The sequence below is a fragment of the Caloenas nicobarica genome, chromosome 2 (genome assembly GCF_036013445.1).
Source record: "Caloenas nicobarica isolate bCalNic1 chromosome 2, bCalNic1.hap1, whole genome shotgun sequence".
Classification (NCBI taxonomy): Eukaryota; Metazoa; Chordata; class Aves; order Columbiformes; family Columbidae; genus Caloenas; species Caloenas nicobarica.
The window spans coordinates 59,613,749-59,632,557 of NC_088246.1; the positions used below are offsets into that span (position 1 = coordinate 59,613,749).

The 18,809-nt window shown below is 38.9% G+C and overlaps 1 protein-coding gene across 3 annotated transcripts in view; it reads right to left on the reverse strand.

Moving 5' to 3' along the window:
- Positions 1-18,809, reverse strand: part of TPK1 (thiamin pyrophosphokinase 1) — a 305,419-nt gene that overhangs the window by 57,996 nt on the left and 228,614 nt on the right. For all 3 annotated transcript variants that reach the window (XR_010605792.1, XM_065628899.1, XM_065628900.1), the window contains exon 7: positions 3,992-4,103. Coding sequence is in view for 2 of the 3 variants with exons in the window: in XM_065628899.1 (XP_065484971.1) it covers positions 3,992-4,103 (112 nt within the window). In the remaining variant the exon portion in view is untranslated. The remainder of the gene's footprint in view (positions 1-3,991; positions 4,104-18,809) is intronic.

Here is an 18,809-nt window from a genome sequence, read left to right on the forward strand (position 1 = left end):
TTAATAGAGAAAAGATCTGTATTCCTTTGGGAGTGGAAAGAATATCTTTATAATGTGTTCTGAATGTGTGTTGCACAATAGCAAGTATGGGTAAAAAGTATTTTCTGTAATCAATTTTCTACTTTCTTCTCCTAGTTCTTTCACCCATAAGATGAGAACTAAAATAAATGAAAGTTCTGTTTGTTCCAAGGCTAGCAAATAACTAAGATAAGCATGCATAAAAGCATGCATACGTGTTGCATTCTCAGACAGGCACACAAAAAATACTGAAGTCTGCAATATTAAAAATACAACCAAGATATCATTGTTTCTCTGCTGGCAGAATAATTTACAGATTTCAGGTTTTATCTAATTCAGCCATTGAAATGAGACCTTTGATAGCCTACTCTCAACCACAACACAGCTTCTGTCTTAGGTATTTATCCATGTCTTTTTCTATTCAGAGACTGTAAAGTCTCATGACAGGACCTGTAGATTAGACACAGATAACATTTGACTACCCCTTGAAGGTTTTACAAATTTTAATCAGCAGAGTAATCCAGATATGCTCAGACTGAAATTGGTGTTAAACATTACAGACCTTGATGCAAAGCCAGCTCTTTCTTGTATCGCAGTGTCATTTGAATTTTGAGCTACTGGAAATTACTATTCACAAAAATGAGGGCTCCCCTCTCACCTAATGCATCATGTTTGACTCATCAGAAAGAACTGAAATTCTGGAATTAGTTTACAACCCAGACACTTAAAACAAGTATTTTGAGGACTCAAAAATTACTTTTTAAAAACAAACTTGTTGGGTCATATTCAATTAATTCCATAACAAACTTGAGAAAAAGGCCTTTCATGTCATGTTTGGCTTAAAAATTCCATTTTTCATGATCTACAAATGAAAATGAATTTATAACCAAACCATTTTATTCACTGAGGTTTAAGGAGGAATGTGCTCAGAGTGCCATTAACAAATGAACAGAGAAAGCTCTCCCACTGCCAGCCATCAGGAGCAATGCCGACATCCACTTCACACTCCAGTATCTTCTTATACCCTTTTCTTTCCAGGTGAAACTTTGCTTCTCCATCACAATTTACAGGAGGACCAAATTTTTTTAAAGTACTTGCAAAACTACAGGCAGCACAAAAGTCATGAACACAATGAAAGCTAATATTAAACTTAGGTTATCTGAATGTAAGGCTTATTTATTAGAGAAAACATCCAACCAACTCATAACTAACCACATGCTGTATTTGAGATACTGGTTTCCCTTTTGGGGGATGAAACTACTCTTTAATTAGTTATATCAGTATCTGAACAATAACCTGATTCAAAATCTGTATTTGGATGAGTAAAGTTTAGCTCTGATCACTTGGGCACAAGAGTAGTTTCAGGTTGTAACAATCCCAGTGTCTCAGATAGATTAAACATCTTCAAGGAAGACCAGATCATTTTTGGTTTGTATACATCTGAGATGATAATGCAGAGAAATAAATGAAGGAACTGTGAGAAACATGAATACTGAGACTGAAAGTGTAGCCTGTAATGGAGTGCAGTGTACACATCACTAAGGAAAACACTGTAAAGGTCTGAGGTTTACTCTCAGAAACGGAGAGCAACAAGAACTGGGAGAAGCAGAGATGGTGGTCTCACATTAACAAGAGACAAGTAGGAAACAGTCACTTAAATACTTTTTTCTTCTCCAGAAAAAGAAAAAAAAAAGTGTAATAAAAATCCCCATAGGTCCATATCTAGCTATGCCTCTAAGTAACCTGTAGAAGTTTATTACAGCACGACTAGAATGATAAACATGGAAAAAACTGATATAGCAACCCAATTCTAGATAGAAACTTCTTATTTGTTACCACTGCACCTCCCAATGTGATCCCCTCCAGCTGGCACAGCTAGACTAGCAATCCCTATGTCCTTTAGCTTCAGCAGATCAGGCAATCATAATTTAGTGGTAAAAGAGCCATGTCATTTGTGGGAGCAGACAGACTATCTTTAAAATTACCATCTTTCAAATGAACACCTTGTAAACCTGATGAAATTTATGTCATTGAACTCAAAAAAGTTCTGATGTATCTGAAAATAACTTTTAAAACTAATAATCAAAACCACAAGAAAGGACTGCAACCTCACAGCATCTACAACATTTGATCCACACAGTAGCCTTTTGCAAAGCAACACAGGCTGCAGAGATGCTCCCTTCATTAATGTGAGGCTGGTTTGAGGTTCTTTCACCTCACTCCAGAGGGCAGAACATTTACTGAGAAATGAGTAGTCCCTCAGTGCAACGAGCCACAAAATTCACTGTACAACAGGAGAGGAACAGATGAAAATTCAGTACCTTACTTGTTAACTGTACTTATCAGTACAAATGAAAATATTTGACTCTTGTTCAAATCAAGACAACATCCCTTATACAACACATTCAGCTCTTACAATCCAGTTTAAAAGGACAAAAACATCACTAGACCAACAGCTCTTCACTTGGCAAGCCTCTCACATCTTGAAATTAAGGCCATATTTATATCTTTTATCATTAGTGAGCTACTAATGCTTACCACCTCCTTATTCGCGCATGCTCAAATCCTCAGTAGAACAAGGTGCTCCCTAGGCATGCACACGTGCTGCTGGCTGGCACTGTCAAGTCAGATTAATCATTAGCCACTGAAGGCACTGTACCACAAATTGTGAGAACCACATGCCCTTTCTAAATGGGATGGCCCGAAAGTCTGGTCACGTAAATCAGACTGCAAGATCAGAGCTTCTCAATTACTTCTTTGCTTCCCCTAAGTTTTAATGGATCTTTATCTAAAGTATCCTGTTGTTTTCATGAGTAAATACGTCCTGAATGACTCAGTGTGGGAGGAGGGGCAAGAGGTTGAATTTTTTTGGGTCAAGAAACCTCCTTTCTCTATGGATAAATACCCCTGTTCTAGATCAAATGCACCTTTTCCCACTTTAAAACAAGAAAATGAAAAAGATCTATTCATTATGAGTTGACAAACAGAGAATATACGCAAAGCAGTTCAGGGTAAGTGAGGTAGCTTTAATAATCTGTGTCACATTATCATTTGTCTGTTGTAACTTTATGGCTTATAACCAGGAGTTTAGGCACTAGCAGCTTCCCCTCCCTGGAGGGCAATATATCAAGATGGTAATGTATCATGACCTCAACAAATGTTTTATTTAAACAGCATAATGACTCCCAAATGGAAAACATGTTCCTGCGTGTGATATCTCAGGTTTAAATATATTTATCTTCTTTTTTTAAAAAAACCAAACCCTTCATTTCTAGAAAAAAAGTGGCCTGGCAGGGATTCAATGCCATGCTCCACCTTCAAACAGAATCACAGAATCACAGAATGTTAGGGATTGGAAGGGACCTCGAAAGACCATCTAGCCCAATCCCCCTGCCAGAGCAGCAACACCTAGGTGAGGTTACACAGGAAGGCGTCCAGGCGGGTTTTGAATGTCTCCAGAGAAGGAGACCCCACAACCTCCCTGGGCAGCCTGTTCCAGTGTTCTGTCACCCTCACTGTGAAGAAGTTTCTTCTCATATTTAAGTGGAACCTCTTGTGTGCCAGTTTGAACCCATTACCCCTTGTCTTACTGTTGGTCGTCACCGAGAAGAGCCTGGCTCCATCCTTGTGACACAACCCTTTACATATTTATAACCATTGATGAGGTCACCCCTCAGTCTCCTCTCGTCCAAGCTAAAGAGACCCAGCTCCCTCAGCCTTTCCTCATAAGGGAGATGCTCCACTCCCTTCATCATCTTCGTTGCCCTGCGCTGGACTCTCTCCAGCAGTTCCCTGTCCTTCTGGAACTGAGGGGCCCAGAACTGGACACAATATTCCAGATGAGGTCTCACCAGGGCAGAGTAGAGGGGCAGGAGGACCTCTAACACGTAAGACCCTTCAGCACCGGTGAAACTGCTGTAAGTGTCTGGTTAGGATAACATTAAGCCCCCTGTCCCAGAGGCGTTTGACTTACTGAGGTTCCATCTGAGGCCTGTTGTGGTCACACTCTCACAGGAGTTCCCGATGGGGATGAGGCCACACCAGCTGCCTTCCAGTCCCGTGTCCACGTGCAGCTTGTGCTTGCCCTGCAAGACAGAAGGGCCTCTGGAGTCAGTGCTCACCAGGGACCCAAATGACATTTGTCAACAGACCTTGCAAATAAAACGGGAAAGTACTTAGATGGCGGCAGGTCCAGAATGTCCCCCAAAGGCTCAGGAATATTTGCCTGTAGGAATTCAGGTCATTGATGTCTACAGAGGGAGGAAAGACCTGTGCTCAGGTTCCAGACCTCAGGGCTTTTGAAAAGTTTGTTTCTGGGCTTTTCTAAGCAGAATCTGGCTTTTCTCACTCTTCCCTGGCATTTTTTGATGAGGTTCTTCTGTCAAACCTAGCCTCTTTATTCCTGTCAAATGAAGGCATCCTGACCCATTCATTCATTTTTTTCCCTCATCTAAACAGCTGTGTTTCACTTCCTAAACAATGTTAGTCAAAGCACTGCTGAAGCTCCTTCATTATTTTGATGACATCTGTAAAATTTCATGTACTTCTCCAGGCATGTACTCTTTCCAGAAGGAAGAATACGTGCAGAAAATTAACTAGGTGCTAGAGAAATTCATTTAAATATTTAGAGTAACATGCTTACACTAAGCAAGAACAACAAACTGAAATTAAAACACATTTTTTGTACATCTAAGATAAATTCATCTTGTAACTATTAATATCAAGTTCATGGGATGCAGGAGAAGCAGCAGAAATTAGTGATGATGGATTTGTGACCAAACTCTTACTTAGTACTTATAGACCCTGTGTGAACATCTTGTGTATGAATGGTTGCAAGGAAGAGTAGATAGTGGAAATTTTTTACAGAATGAAAAAAGAAACAAAAGCTGAACACTAGAGTTCTGGCGCAATTTGTGTTCTGAGAAAAGTGTTAATGAAAGCAAGAAAATAGCAAATGCAAAACAGTGACAACATAGGTGGAGAAATCATCCTCTGGTCTCTTCTACACAGGTAATTTATTATTTCAAACAAACATGGGCTTCATCTGGGCAAAGGTTAGGATATTTTGAAATAGAGGCTTCTTTGAGGTTTTATTCTCTTGTGGATGCACAGGCAAGCTAAACCCTTGAGCATCTCTTTTACACACAAATTCTTCACCACTATAAATAAAATCAGATACGCCTATTTATTAATATACCAAAATAAAAGAACCCTCTGAAATCCAATGAGTATTCAGAGAGTGCCTTATTAAGCAAGAAACCAAGATCTTAAACCAAGAAAAAAAGAACAGTTGAACCATAAAACTCAGGTAAATGTCCCAATCAGCAAAAATACTTTTTCACAAATTTTCTTTTGGGGAATGTATTTAAGCTTTTTTCTTATGTCCTGTCCTCTCATATGCTCATTCCAAATGCCTTTGCAAATATAAAGTCACTAGTTAGAAAGGCAAAACTAGAGGCCAAGTATCTTATTGCTGAGATGTTGATGTCTGAGGTGTTTGACAGCTTCCCCTGTTAATGCCAAACGCATTATGAAGAAACAACTTCAATACATGTCATGCTCCCAGTTAACAAATGAACCTTGGAAAAGCTGTCAATTAGAGACTATCGGATCGCGTAGCTTAAGCCTGTGTGATTGTTTGCAGAGCAACGAGAAAACCAATCCAATATCATCTATCTTCTCAGGGTGTCCAGCTTCATGTGGTGATGAGCCGTGTGTTTCTATAATGGTTGTGAATGCTCGCCTGCCAAATTCAGAGGTGTAACAAATTCAGGCTTGATAACCTTTTAGCTATGTAATATGCCATGCTACTTCTCTCTCGCAGTACAGAGGGAGGAGGAAAGGGAGAGGACAGGTACAACTACAATTTCCCTCGTTATGCTACTGCAGATATTGTCTGTAATGAAGCTGATGATGGAGAGAAGGGGTGGGACTGTTCCCAATGAATGTACATATTGCTGCTCAGAGCTACTTGAAGAGAAGAGCAAACTCACTATATTTATCAATTCGTAAAGGAAAATGAAAATGAGAGGTAAAAGTAAGTGGCCCAGCAGAGAACCCAATTAAGTCCTGCATTCTCAAAACCTATGTCGACCTACTATTAGGTTTGCATTTCCTATTTCACAACATTCTGGCCCAGCTTACTGATAGGGATTCAATTCAGTAAGAAATTTCTGCAGAAATCTGTCCTTCTCTTCTGATGAAATAAGTCTTTAAAACAAAAGATGCCATCACCAGAGTTTCACCAATATCCAGGATTTTATCAGTAGTCTTTCAACTTCTGATGCTTCCCTAAAAATCACAGTTCGCACATCCCAGTGATTATGTAGTAATTTTGACTTTCTTCCCTAAAATAACATTTTCTTTCCCTTAGTTTATAACAGAAATTTCAAACTAAGAGCCCAGAGGCCTAACCAAAGGCAGCAAGTAAACAGGAATTGAAATATCAAAATGCAAGTTTTTTTTAAAAATACCTCTCAACTGTTAAGCCATCTCACGGCTTAGGAATTGGTTCATGGATATTACACAAGAGAGTTTTTAAGACTTTTCTTTAAATAAATCAATACAGAGGTCTTAATATTATCAGGGATAGTGGGGATAGAAAATGGAAATGGTAAGGGGGGTGGCGGGGGTGGGCAAACAAAAACTCCTGCTCATTTTTGCCTAAAAAAGATTAAACAGCCAATGCATTTTCACAGTAAGTCAAAGCACTGCTAGACTGCCATGGAGGAAATTAGGTGCCGAAGTTTATCTTCAAGTTTTCCAGTAGAGATCTTTCAACCAAGCAAGATGGAACTGCTATTTGCAGGAAGGAGGGAAGATCAGAGCTTGTAATTTGCAAATACAGGTAATAATGTGTTCTGTTTCAGTCTCTGTCATTAAAGGAACAATTATATACTGGCACTTAAAATATGAAACTGTTTTCAGTTTCTGCAGAAGTCAAAGGTCCAAAACTAGGATTACAACGAAAACTAAAGTTTGACTAGATAAGTCCCTCCTTAAGTTTTTTGCATCTGTAGAAGGTAACAAATATTTTCACATTTAACTTAAGAATCAAATATTACCATGTTTGAATGATACTGGTGATAAAATAATGGCAAATAATACAGCTGCATTGATTTTTATCTTATTAAGTCAGTTTTGAAAAACATTGATCAATCTTCAGCATTGATTTTTTCTTCTTCATTTTGTCTCTGATGCTGGGAAATACGAACAATTTCTAAGTTCAGCAATAAGAAGAAAATGTCAGAAGATATTTTTAAGAACACTTCATCCATAGAGGTTAAATTTTTCCTTTTGATTGTAAAGTCTTCTGTTATAAGAAAGCATTTCAGCAGCAGTGGTCAAATATACCCCCACTCCAACACTTGTTGCCAAGGAAAGACCTAAAGACATAGTTTTTCTCTGTCACATCTCTTAACTCAAATGAACAGAAGTCTGATTTCCAGGAACTCATATACCTAACCCTGTCCAAGGCTGTAAGCCACCAAAATCCTTAGTAAAAAATTTTCAAGCTGAAAAGCATATGAACAGTATCAAGATAAAAGCTGGTAGTTTCTAAACATGCATGGATATCTCATAGGCACTTCACGAAAGTACAGAGAATTACTTCTCCAAGTGCTTTCCAGACCAACCTGAATAAACGTATTACAACAAATGTATCTACTCTAAAATAGATATCAAGTGACAAAATGATATGAAAGAGAGAGAGAAAATGGGGACTGATCTTCAGCACTGCATTCTGGAACCTGGCAGGCTGAAGTTGGATACAGAGGAGAGGCATGAAGCCAGTTAACAAGATGTTGGGGAAGAATAAGGAATTAAAATTAAGCTTTAAAAAACAAATGAAGAAAGGTATAATAAATAGATCTTGGAAACTCCTGAAGAACTAGGATATGTAAAAGGTAATGGGGATGGAAAAGGAACGAGTTAGAGGATTAGAGGACAGGGCAACCTTACACTAATTTTCAGGCTGCCCTGATAGTTTGACCAGTATAAATAAATCTACTGAATAACTGAACTCAGAGAAGTTGCTGATTTTCTGTCACCTGTACTTGCTGTGAGATTTGGGACTACAGAGAAAGAGGATTTCTTGAGATCTGGCCAACTGCCCTATGATACCTCCTCCACTAGCTGGATCTTGTTTTGATAAAATATCTTTTTATATCAGCTTTATTTCAATGACTACTCTATAGATGGCAGCACATACTTGAAAACAACGACGACAGCAAAAAACTAAATACAGATGTCATAGCATTACCCAGGGAAAAGGCAAAACCCACAATCTGTTTTAGTACATAAACATCTGGATGCAGAAAACGGTATGTTGATAAAAGACTTGGGAAATGGGTAGAAATCAATATGATCACCAAAGACTGCAATATAGAGAAGAAGGAAAGGAACAGGTATGAAACTAAGCTGAAAACATTTATGTTTAAAATCAAATATCATGCTTGGCAACAAAGTAAAAACAAAGTTCCAGAAATATTTCTACTAACCTTTAGTTGTGTAAGAGCTTGACTTAACAATAAGAGAAGCTTTTAGGATGAGATTCTGAGCATGATAAATACAGCTGATTTTTCTAAAAGGATATATTTAAGATGAGCTATTTTATTGCAGCTCTGAAATATCAATTGTCTTTTCAAACAAATATACACAGTGCCAAGTTGCTATTACATGAATGCTGTTCAGAGAACATTATTTGAGCCAACCAGGCTTTTCTTTGCTGTTGAAAATAAAAGTATCCACAGTTCCAGTGAAAACTCAGAAGTATAAAAGCTCTTGTAGATCATATCAATGACTGCTTACATTTGTATGAAAAAACCCAGTAAATTTATTGTACTTTAAACCAATATTAAAATATGTTGGACCGAATCCTGATGATCTTTACTATGAAATGTGAGTCGTGCTCCTGTACTGAAATGGGTAGGCTTAGTATATCAGTTACTTGCAAGACAACGCCCCACCAAGCCTATCCTTCGAGAGGAACACTTCATAAAATGATGGCTCTATAGTGAATAAAACCCCACACAGTAGAAAAACAGTAAATTATAATAATTAATAGACCAAATTAATGAACACATCTGCTTCAAACCAATTTACGACAAAGGTATAGAAAGAAATCCCTGTGGAGGTAAGTGCCACTAAAATGGAAAGATTTACTGTACCCTGAGGTTACACATGTAAGTGGTTGCTACTGTATATCTAATGTACAAATTATCGACAAAGAGCAAATGACCCCAGAATTTCACACATTTGCACATGAACTTTTTCTATAGGCCTGGTAAAACTCTCCTAAGAGTACACTTGTTGTATAATGTCAACGAGATGTTTTACTTAGCACAGTAGGTGCATCACTTTTTTGCCCATCACCTGTTGCAGCATGAGCAAGTAAAACAACTCTCTGTCTTCTGCAGTCAAGCCTGTATGACTGACAAGAAAACAGCAAACATAGGTGCAAAAAATATGAAGGCATATTTCTCTCTGGAGACTGCAAGCAGTTAAAACTACCAGCAGCACAGACGCTGTTATCAGAACACAAATGAAGTGATGAAAACACTTTATCAAGCAAGACAGACATCTGGGAATACAAAAGTTACTTTAAAAGGGAGTTTGGGTGGTTTAATTTCCTTTCACAGACATATCTTAAAGATTGACAAATGCCATAAATACCAATTCTTGTTCTACTCTGAATCCTACCCTAAAGAAAACCTCACTCCGTTGAAACTTCCCACTCACAAACAGAATTCCACAACATTTACGTCAGTCTACCATAATGCAAAATGCACCACAAATGCAGTGTGAAACTACGGTAATCAAGAACTGGCTGGTCCTTCTCCAAATTCAAGCAAGCCCTACACTGGCCCAGTGTGACATTTTATCCTTGGGTTGTGCATTTGATGCCAGATCCTCAGCAGGCCCATCATTTATAGATTTAATTAACATTTTTAGTGATGCCTTAAAAAAATCAGAACCATTTTCTTTATATCCATTTATGAGACCACAGAGTACAATAGATTGCAGATAAGAGTGAAAAGTAGACAAGCTGCTGAAGGTTTCAAATTGCTTGTATAATTACTATGCAATGTTGCAGTTAAATTGTCAACCTAGGATAGCCTTTACTAAGGGCACTAATATTCTATAATTCCTAAGTGGTGAAAATTATGGCATAATCTTTCTTACCATCCACTGGTTCATAATACATTTAGTGTCACTGCTCATTCTTTTTTGTGCATTTGTACAGGGGAAGAGTCCAGAGGATCTCTTCTACCTAGACTACATTCTCTTCTTTTCCTTGGTATTAGAGAAGTGTGGGAGTTAATTTAAAAGACAGGATATTGTTCACCTAACTTGTGGCAAGAAACAATTTATTCTTCATGGCACTGAATTACTAAGTATTGCTGGAAGGCACCTTTATTCTGTGTAAGAATACACAGAATTTTTGTGCAAATATATAGTGCTAGGTTTTGTTTTGTTTTGTTTTTTGAAAGTACTTAGGCTCTGTTGCTATACAAGAAAAAAAAGCATGGTTATCAAGCCTAATGCATGACAGTATTTACTAACATATGCTACGCAACAATACTCGATATATTTTTTTCTTGTCTAGGTTGTTCTGATCAGGTTGCTTTCTCTATGCATTTTGTTTTCTCTTCACTGTTATGCTAATCTGTCTTTCCTTTCGCACAGTTCTTCACAGTCCATCCTGTGATGGAGCCTATCTCATCTTATTTTATGGTAAGCAATTAATGGATTCTTTTTTCCTTTCATAAATTACTGACCATCTGAATCTTGGCTGGCTGTTGCAGTGGGTGCCTTTGTGACTTAACCTACAATTCAAATCTGTTTATCTGTTTTCAGAAGTCTTCACAAACAAACTGGTAAATCTCTGTAGCTCTCCTCCTCCAAAATCTCACTTGGAAATCTTCTCTACTATGTAAGAAGAACGATCAATAGGCTGCTGGTCAACAACATTGTATAATTTCTTGTACTCCTCAAATTACGTCCATGTGATGCCCTTGCTTCTTAAGTGTTGTAAGATGCAGCAAATATCGGGCCCACAAACCCTCTTATATACTACCATTTTTTTTAGTAGAACTGGCTTCACATTTGGGATCTTCATGTTAGGATTTGGAGCTTCATAAAAGCCTGGCCTCTGTAATTTCTGCAGTGCAAACAAACTGATGGACAGATTTCTTCACATTGGGTGGGGGGAATCTCACAAGTGCTCTTTTCTCCCATTCATTTCTGACTGCTACTTTCATATACCTCTAAGTAAGAAAGAGCGAGGCTTGAAGTAGTGATAAATGAACTTGTGAGACAATTTTCAGCACCCCTTCTTGATCTCTGTTACCAGAAGGAATAATTTGCTATTATTATAAAGATATTCATTTGACCCAGGATAAGACACCATATCTATGTTCAGCAGACAGGAAAATAGTTTCTGCTTTATAACAGCAGGCTTTGAAGAAGTGTTATGCCCCCGATCTTGTGCTAGCAATGACTGACTGCTTCTCTCCACACCCGTGAAATTCAAAGATTTGTTGCTCAGGCCAGGAAGAACAAATATAATTAAAGCAGCTTCAAGCTGGTCATTCAAATAGATATTTTTTTCTCCTCTTTTTTTTTTTCCACCTTCTCCCTGTTTTCTTGTATAGCTAAGTAATCAGCTGGAGATTACAGTCCACACAAAAATTATTTTCTTGGAGCATGTGGTGGGGAAACAGAATACTGTACTGCCCTGAACTCTGTTTTTCTCCTTTTCTCTGTTTTTCACACTTGCATAGGGGTGTGGAGTTCATTTGCAACAGCCTTTTTATAATGAGTATAGCTTCGGTTCTCTTGCATTTCAGTGGGAACTGTGCCCACGTCATCAGTGTCATCAGTGACTGATTTGGTTCTCAGAATACAGAAAAATATTCACAAGCACACTAAAATAATTCAAAGTAGGCCAACCTGAGTCCTAAATCTTTGACAGTGATTTCTTACCATAAACAAATACAGTCAGCCTGGCATCTTTTCTCACAAGATTTTGAAGCTCTGAAAGCCAAAGCCATCTTTCCAGCACCCCATTTGTCATCACAGTTATAATTCTGAGAGAGCATTCCAAAAGAATTATACTGGTATATTTATAATACCACCAAAAGGTAGAAGAAATGGTATTGTGTAGCAGACAATGGAAGAACAAAATCCCCGTGTGGCATCTACCTTCTGCCTTCTTTAAGACCTATGTGGACGACCTCTGATATGCCCCAAATGAGCATTCAAAATTATGAACATGCTGATAACATACTCAGCCTTAGCACGAAATGATGGAATTTAAAATTTTTGGTGTAATGAGAAAAAAAGGACAGTGGAGTTGCTACCTTGGATTTCAAGGCAGCAAGCTTTAAGCTACTCAAGGAGCTACTTAGCAATGACCCCTGGGAATCTGCTTTTGAGGGCTCAGGGGACCATGAGTGCTGGTCAGTCTTGAAGAACCATCTCTTAAAAGCACAGGAACAGGCAATCCCGTTGTGTCGGAGGTCAAGCAAACGGGACAGAAGACCAGCTTCGCTGAACAGGGAACTCCTCTTGGAAGTCAGGAGGAAAAAGAAATTGTGTGATCTCTGGAAGTGAGGTCAGGCTTCACAGGAAGGTTACAGAGCTGTGGTTTGCATATGTAGGGAGAAGACACAAAGGGCCAAAGCTCAACTAGAGTTGGAACTGGGCAGTTCTTAGACATGAAGAAAGGCTTTTAAAAGTATGTTAATAGTAAGAGGAGGTCTGAGGAAAATATTGGAATAATACTTGTTGAAGATAGTCACCTGACAAATAGGGGTGAAGAAAAGCAGCGGCATTAAATGCCTTTTTTGTCTCAGTCTTCAATAACATTGACAGACCTTTGGCTGCCTGGTCCTCTCTGTTGGAGGACCACAACTACACGAACAGTGATTTTCCATTTGTGGACACTGAAACTGTAAAGGACCAGCTGTATCAGCTGAATGTTCATAAACCCATTGGCCTAGGCAGGATACATCCCAGAGTGCTAAAGGAGCTAGCAGACATTATGGCAGGACCCCTCTCAATCATCCACCAATGGTCTTGGGAGCCTGGGGAGGTGCCCGCTGACTAGAAGTTAGCCAACACTATTCCAACTTTTAAGAAAGGCTTGAGGGACACCCCAGGAAACTACAGACCAGTTGGTCTAACCTCAGTATCTGGAAGAATTATGGAGAAGATCCCACCGGGTGCTACTGAAAGATATTTAAAGGACAAGGCAATCCTCCCTACCTCCTTCCTTTCCCTACCAGTACATGCTGAGGAAATCTCTGATAACATTTCTTCCCAGCCCTAGAGTAGCAGAAGGCATCGAATACCATAACCATGTCCCAGTCTAGGCATTGGAACTGTCATGCTGTGGGAAGGAGGCACGTATCTTCTGACGGGTATGAGAGCTGTGTATTGTCTCGAGATCATTTGAACATCTGAACAAATTTGGAAAAAAGCAGGTATGAAGTACGGTTTTTGAAAGTCTTCTGTGTTCACCCAGTTGAGCTGGGTTTCCACAGGATGGCAAACCCCCACATTTCTAACCCTAGAGAGGCTCAAGACACACAAGAATGCATTTGCCTGTATCACATCTATGGCTCAGTCATCCTGTGATCTACTCCATCTCAACATTGTGATGCAAGCTCAGTGTGAAGAGACAGGCCCTTGAATATGTCACTAATGTGCTCTAACTTTTGGTCATCCCTGAAGCAGTCAAGCAGTTGGACTAGATGGTCATTGCAGGTCCCTTTCAACTGAACTATTCTATCTTATGAAATAACCTTTCCATGTACTGTTTGGGAATAAAATAGAATTTGAATGCATGAAACAGGAGCACACCGTAGAACAAGTAATGCTATACCAAATACAGAGTAACATAATGCAAGAAGAAAAACCTTGACATAAAAACATAAAATAAGGGTCAACAGAATGACAGATTGCTGTAAAATCAATACACAGCTCACCTTGTCAAATGCAGAAAGGCCGGAAGAGGTAATACTGCCCATTTAAGCCCTTTGACTCATACATATTGCATTTTCTGTATATAAAATAATTCAGTCTGTTTCACACAATAGCAAGTTAGAATCCTTCTTCTGGAAAAGGAGCCGAACCTTCCTATAAACCAGAAATTTGCTAGGTCAAATCTATTTGCGACCTATATTAATGAGGTAGAAGAATCAAATTAGCTTCTTCCATAACAAAAGTATCAAAAATGAAACATAAAGACAATCTAGAAAAAAAATACGGCCAAATCCTTGAAAAAAACCAAACAATTAATTTCAAGCTCCTTAAAGTACTAATAAACTTCAGGAGAACTACAAATTGATGTCTCTCATTAAGTAATACATAATCAAGAATAATTTATGGAATTTAGGTGCATTACGCTTGAATACTAGTTTTCCTTTCTTCCTAATGTTCTCTAGCTACATCTCCCTCTTGGAAATCATTCACATGATTTCATTGCTGCTTCTGCTCTATGAAGCAAAATGCCTTTGGGCTAGTACTAGGAGAGAATTGCATTCAAGCTTTCCAAAGTTTCAGAATAAAACCCCTGTTACTTGCCTCAAAACATTACCAGCAACAAGGCCACGGAATTTTGCAGATGGAGAGAACTTTCTGCTAGTAGAAAATACACTGTCTTTCAACAAATCTCAAAGGCCTACACATGGTACAAAAAGGAATTTGGAGGTGCATTTTTGTCTGTTTTTAAAAGAATTACCTAGGGTCCCAGCAACTTGGTGGGGGAAAAGGTGGTTGTCGAATTTCCGGCAGTGGACACTTAGTATCCTGAAAATTAGGTTTCTCTGTTTCCTAGTGTTGATTTTGGATCCTCAAATACTATACACTCACCTCCTCCATTTACATTATAAATTTTGATAAACCAAATGCAATGCAAACAGGTATATTCATTTTCTCAGCTTTACTCTATGCTTATGAACACGTTAGCCAAATTTCACAGGAGCGTATATGGACTGAGAATTATTTACGTGAACAGTCATCTTCATTGTATAAAAACAATGTCTGGGCATCTGTGAATGTATTTGTCTGTCCATTTGTCCATATATCCATTTACTTTAGGGGAAAAAAGTTTGACCTTCAATGGTAAGACAATCTTCTTACACTTAACGACAACTTTTCCTCTCTCTGAAAAATATGCACATGCATGCCTTTCCCACCCCTCAGTAATGAGCCATGGAGTCCACTTATTATCATCACTTCTTAGCAAGCTGAAGTGGTCCAGTTTTCTAATACCAAAGCCATGTATTTGTAGCTGCAGGTGTTGCAGACATCCCCTTCTGCAGCTGTTGGTTGGGGCCTGCCCCTGTTTCCCCTTGGCCAGCACCTTTGAGCGCCCCGTCTGTCCCCCACAGCCAGCAGCAGACTTCACCCCAGTGCTCCCCTCTCCCCGGGCAGCTTCCCTGTGGAGGTGGCAGTGAATGTACAGAACACAGACCTCCTAGCAGGTGAAGTATGCCTTTGTGGGTCTATCCGCTCCTCCACCCCTCTCCACCCCACCTGGAAACTCTGAAACATGAAATACAGGAGAGCACAGAACAGGAGCAGACTTTCTGTTCAGCACTGAAATGGCCTACTAAATGCTTTGATAGGAAACTCTTACCTACACGTATCAGAGAAGCCCAGAATAGTTTGGGTTGGAAGGGACACTTAAAGACCACCTAGTTGCAACCTCTGTGCCATGGGCAGGGACATCTTTCACTAGACCAGGCTGCTCAAAGCCCCATCCAGCCTGGCCTTGAACACTTCCAGGGACGGGGCATCCACAACTTCTCTGGGCAACCTTTCCAGTGTTTTATCACCCTCATTGTAAAAAATTCCTTATGTCCAATCTAATTCTACCCTCTTCCAGTTTCAAACGATTACCTTTTGTACCACCTTGGTAAAAAATTCTCTCTTCATCTTTCTGATAAAACCCCTTATATATCACAAATGCTGCAACAAAGTCTCACCATAGCCTTCTCTAGACTAAAAAACCCCAACCCTCTCAGCCTTTCTTCATAGGAGAGGTATCCAGAAAACCATTTCACTCAAAATGATCGGAAAATGAGAAAGAAAGTTTTGAAGCATAACTTTTCTCCCCAAAACACTTAATCCCTTTTTTTTTTCTTGATCAATGGAGAACTAAAGCAGAGCTGATCTTGTGAGGACTGCGTATAGCAACAGCACTGAGAAAAAACAGAAAAAGGTTCATTACTCTTAAGTTTTCACTCACTTATTATTTTAGAAGATCAAGTTTAAAACTATCTGCAATGTATAGCAACCTTGACTTGATCAACTAAGTTCCAACACAGGCACCTCTGAAAAGAAAAAAAAAAAAAAAATTCAACATGTTACCTGAGATTTTGAAACAGACAGCAACAAATATTCCTGGCTCAAAATAACCAGGCCATGTGCAGACACCCAATTAGTCACAGAAGATTTGCAGAAGGACCCTTTCCAGAATCAGGGCAAACAGAGATTACTGCTCCACAGTATTTCTTGCAAATGAGAAGCTCAGGATACGATGCTTTTTTGCAAGATTTTTCCGATATGGGTCTCAGTCCCTTCCTTCATCTCCAACAGCTCAGTTCTACTCAGCTAAGACTTACAAATTTGCTTCTTTACAACCACGATTTGAGACAAACTGTATAGAAGCCTACAATGGTTCACTGGAAGTACAGAGTCATTTCGACCTCCAGATAAAAAACCAAGCACTTTCATGGTTGTTTTTTTAAGGAAGTTTTTGGAAAAGGTTCAGACTGTTTCCTGACGGACTATCGGAGCGGGAGACGTTCCTGTACAGGTTCACAGGCGGCTGCTGGCTGTGTTACACCGCTGTGAGAGTCGGGGACATGGAAGCACCGTCAATGAAGCCTTTGCACTGCAGTGCCCAACAAGAGCTCCAACAGCTCCTGTCACTGGCCGGACTCCGACTCCGCACAAACAGAGAGCAACAAGGCACTTTCTCATTTAAACCAAAAATTAAAACCCGATGACAGAGATATATGAAAGGAATCAACATGCGGCAGGCCGCTGACAATCACTGTAGCAGCTTACAGCCTTTCAGAAGATGTCTCTCCAAACAGTTGTTAATAGCCAACAATCCCCGTGTGGCCCATTCAGGAGGGCTGAACGTAGAATTAGCCACACGAGTTCTGGCTACAGGGCCAAGTAGGGTGGCAGGATGAAACCAGACAAACAGTTCAGTGTATTAACAGAATCTCAGGAGACAAATCATCCATTTCTTCTGGAGTATTTTGGAGGTTTTTAGAAAGAAAGCAAATGGAAGGCAAATACAGAGTTTCAAACTTCGGTCAAGAGTATGTTGGTTAGTCAACATGGCCAAGAAATATTAAGCACATCAGATTTTAAAAATGCCCTCAAGAGAAAGAGAGAAACATATACTGTTTTGAAACATAATTCACCTTGACTACTGGGGAAAATAGTGTGTTTTTATTATCAGACAATAAAGACAGGCACTCCAGATTTCTTTTGGAAGGGAACAGAAGACCCCTCTCTAATCTGGTGTCATTCTAATGAAACGCTTGTCCACAATAATTAAATTTCTAGGTTTTATTTAGTTTAAATAGTCACAACATTCTCGTTAGCTACTTGAGAAGTACTTGCCTAGATAATTAGTGCATATATAGAGAGGCTGAAATGTACCAGAATGTTTTATATGGTCACTTAAGGGAAGAATATTTTCCATAAATAAGGTGAGTTCATTTGGTTATGTTTTAGCATGGATAAACCAAAAAAAATTGGCTAATATGTTCTTTCATTCAGTTAATGCAGATTTCTATATATTCTACAAGATATTACTAATCTAAATTACACTTTCTAAATTAAGCTCGAATATTAAAAGTATCTTGTTAAGACCCCCAAAACGTTTCATTTCAACTAATTAACACAAGAGATTAATGTGTCGGTATTTTTTTTTCCAATCAAGTTCACCGGAGGTTAAAACTGAGGTTACGTATGAGATGAAATATGTTATTATCAATTTTGCCTGTGTCTGGACAATAAAATACTATGTACGTGTCTTAGCTCTTGCATAGAATGTGGTTTGGAGAATTATTTGTGACTACGTTCAAATGTAAACAACTTGTACATAATGTAATGAGTATTCTTGGCCTCCATCTCCCCTTTAGACCAAAGGATCATAACTTGTCTTTCTGAGATACAAGGAAGAAAAAAATTCAGGTCTGCCTTCTAAATCTGTACAGCCTGGTTTTCTTCATTTCTCCTTCTCTCCTTTACTTTTCTTAGGATAGTTTCAGGACAGCACCTTATCAGCCTCAAGGACCAATAAATTCTTGAGATGTAATGTTTTCTTGAAGGTAAGAGAAAATGCTCTTCTGACCAAAGTGAGCCATTGCTGTTCTATCACTAATGGTTGGTGAGGAAACCATTTCATCTGTTCATTTGCTCTCAGCCACCAGACTAGCATTCCCCACAGGTTCTGAGAATGCCAAAAAGGTGTCAAAAATCATTGGGTTTTCATTTCGTCACTCAAATCCTTCTTGTCTGTTGGTAAAGACATTGTAAGAGCCAATCAAAATAGATGTTCAATTGCATCAGCAATTTCTGTTGCCATATCTGGGCCTTATATATCATGGTAAAATTTAAGTCAAATCCACATATCAATTTAGATAAATTATCTTTCAGTGGTCAAACTGGAGATGCAGTAGTTTCCCCTACCTGCTTCACGTCCTTCTACCTGGAAGCTTGCACTTACATTTCAATCAGAAACAAAATAGAACGAA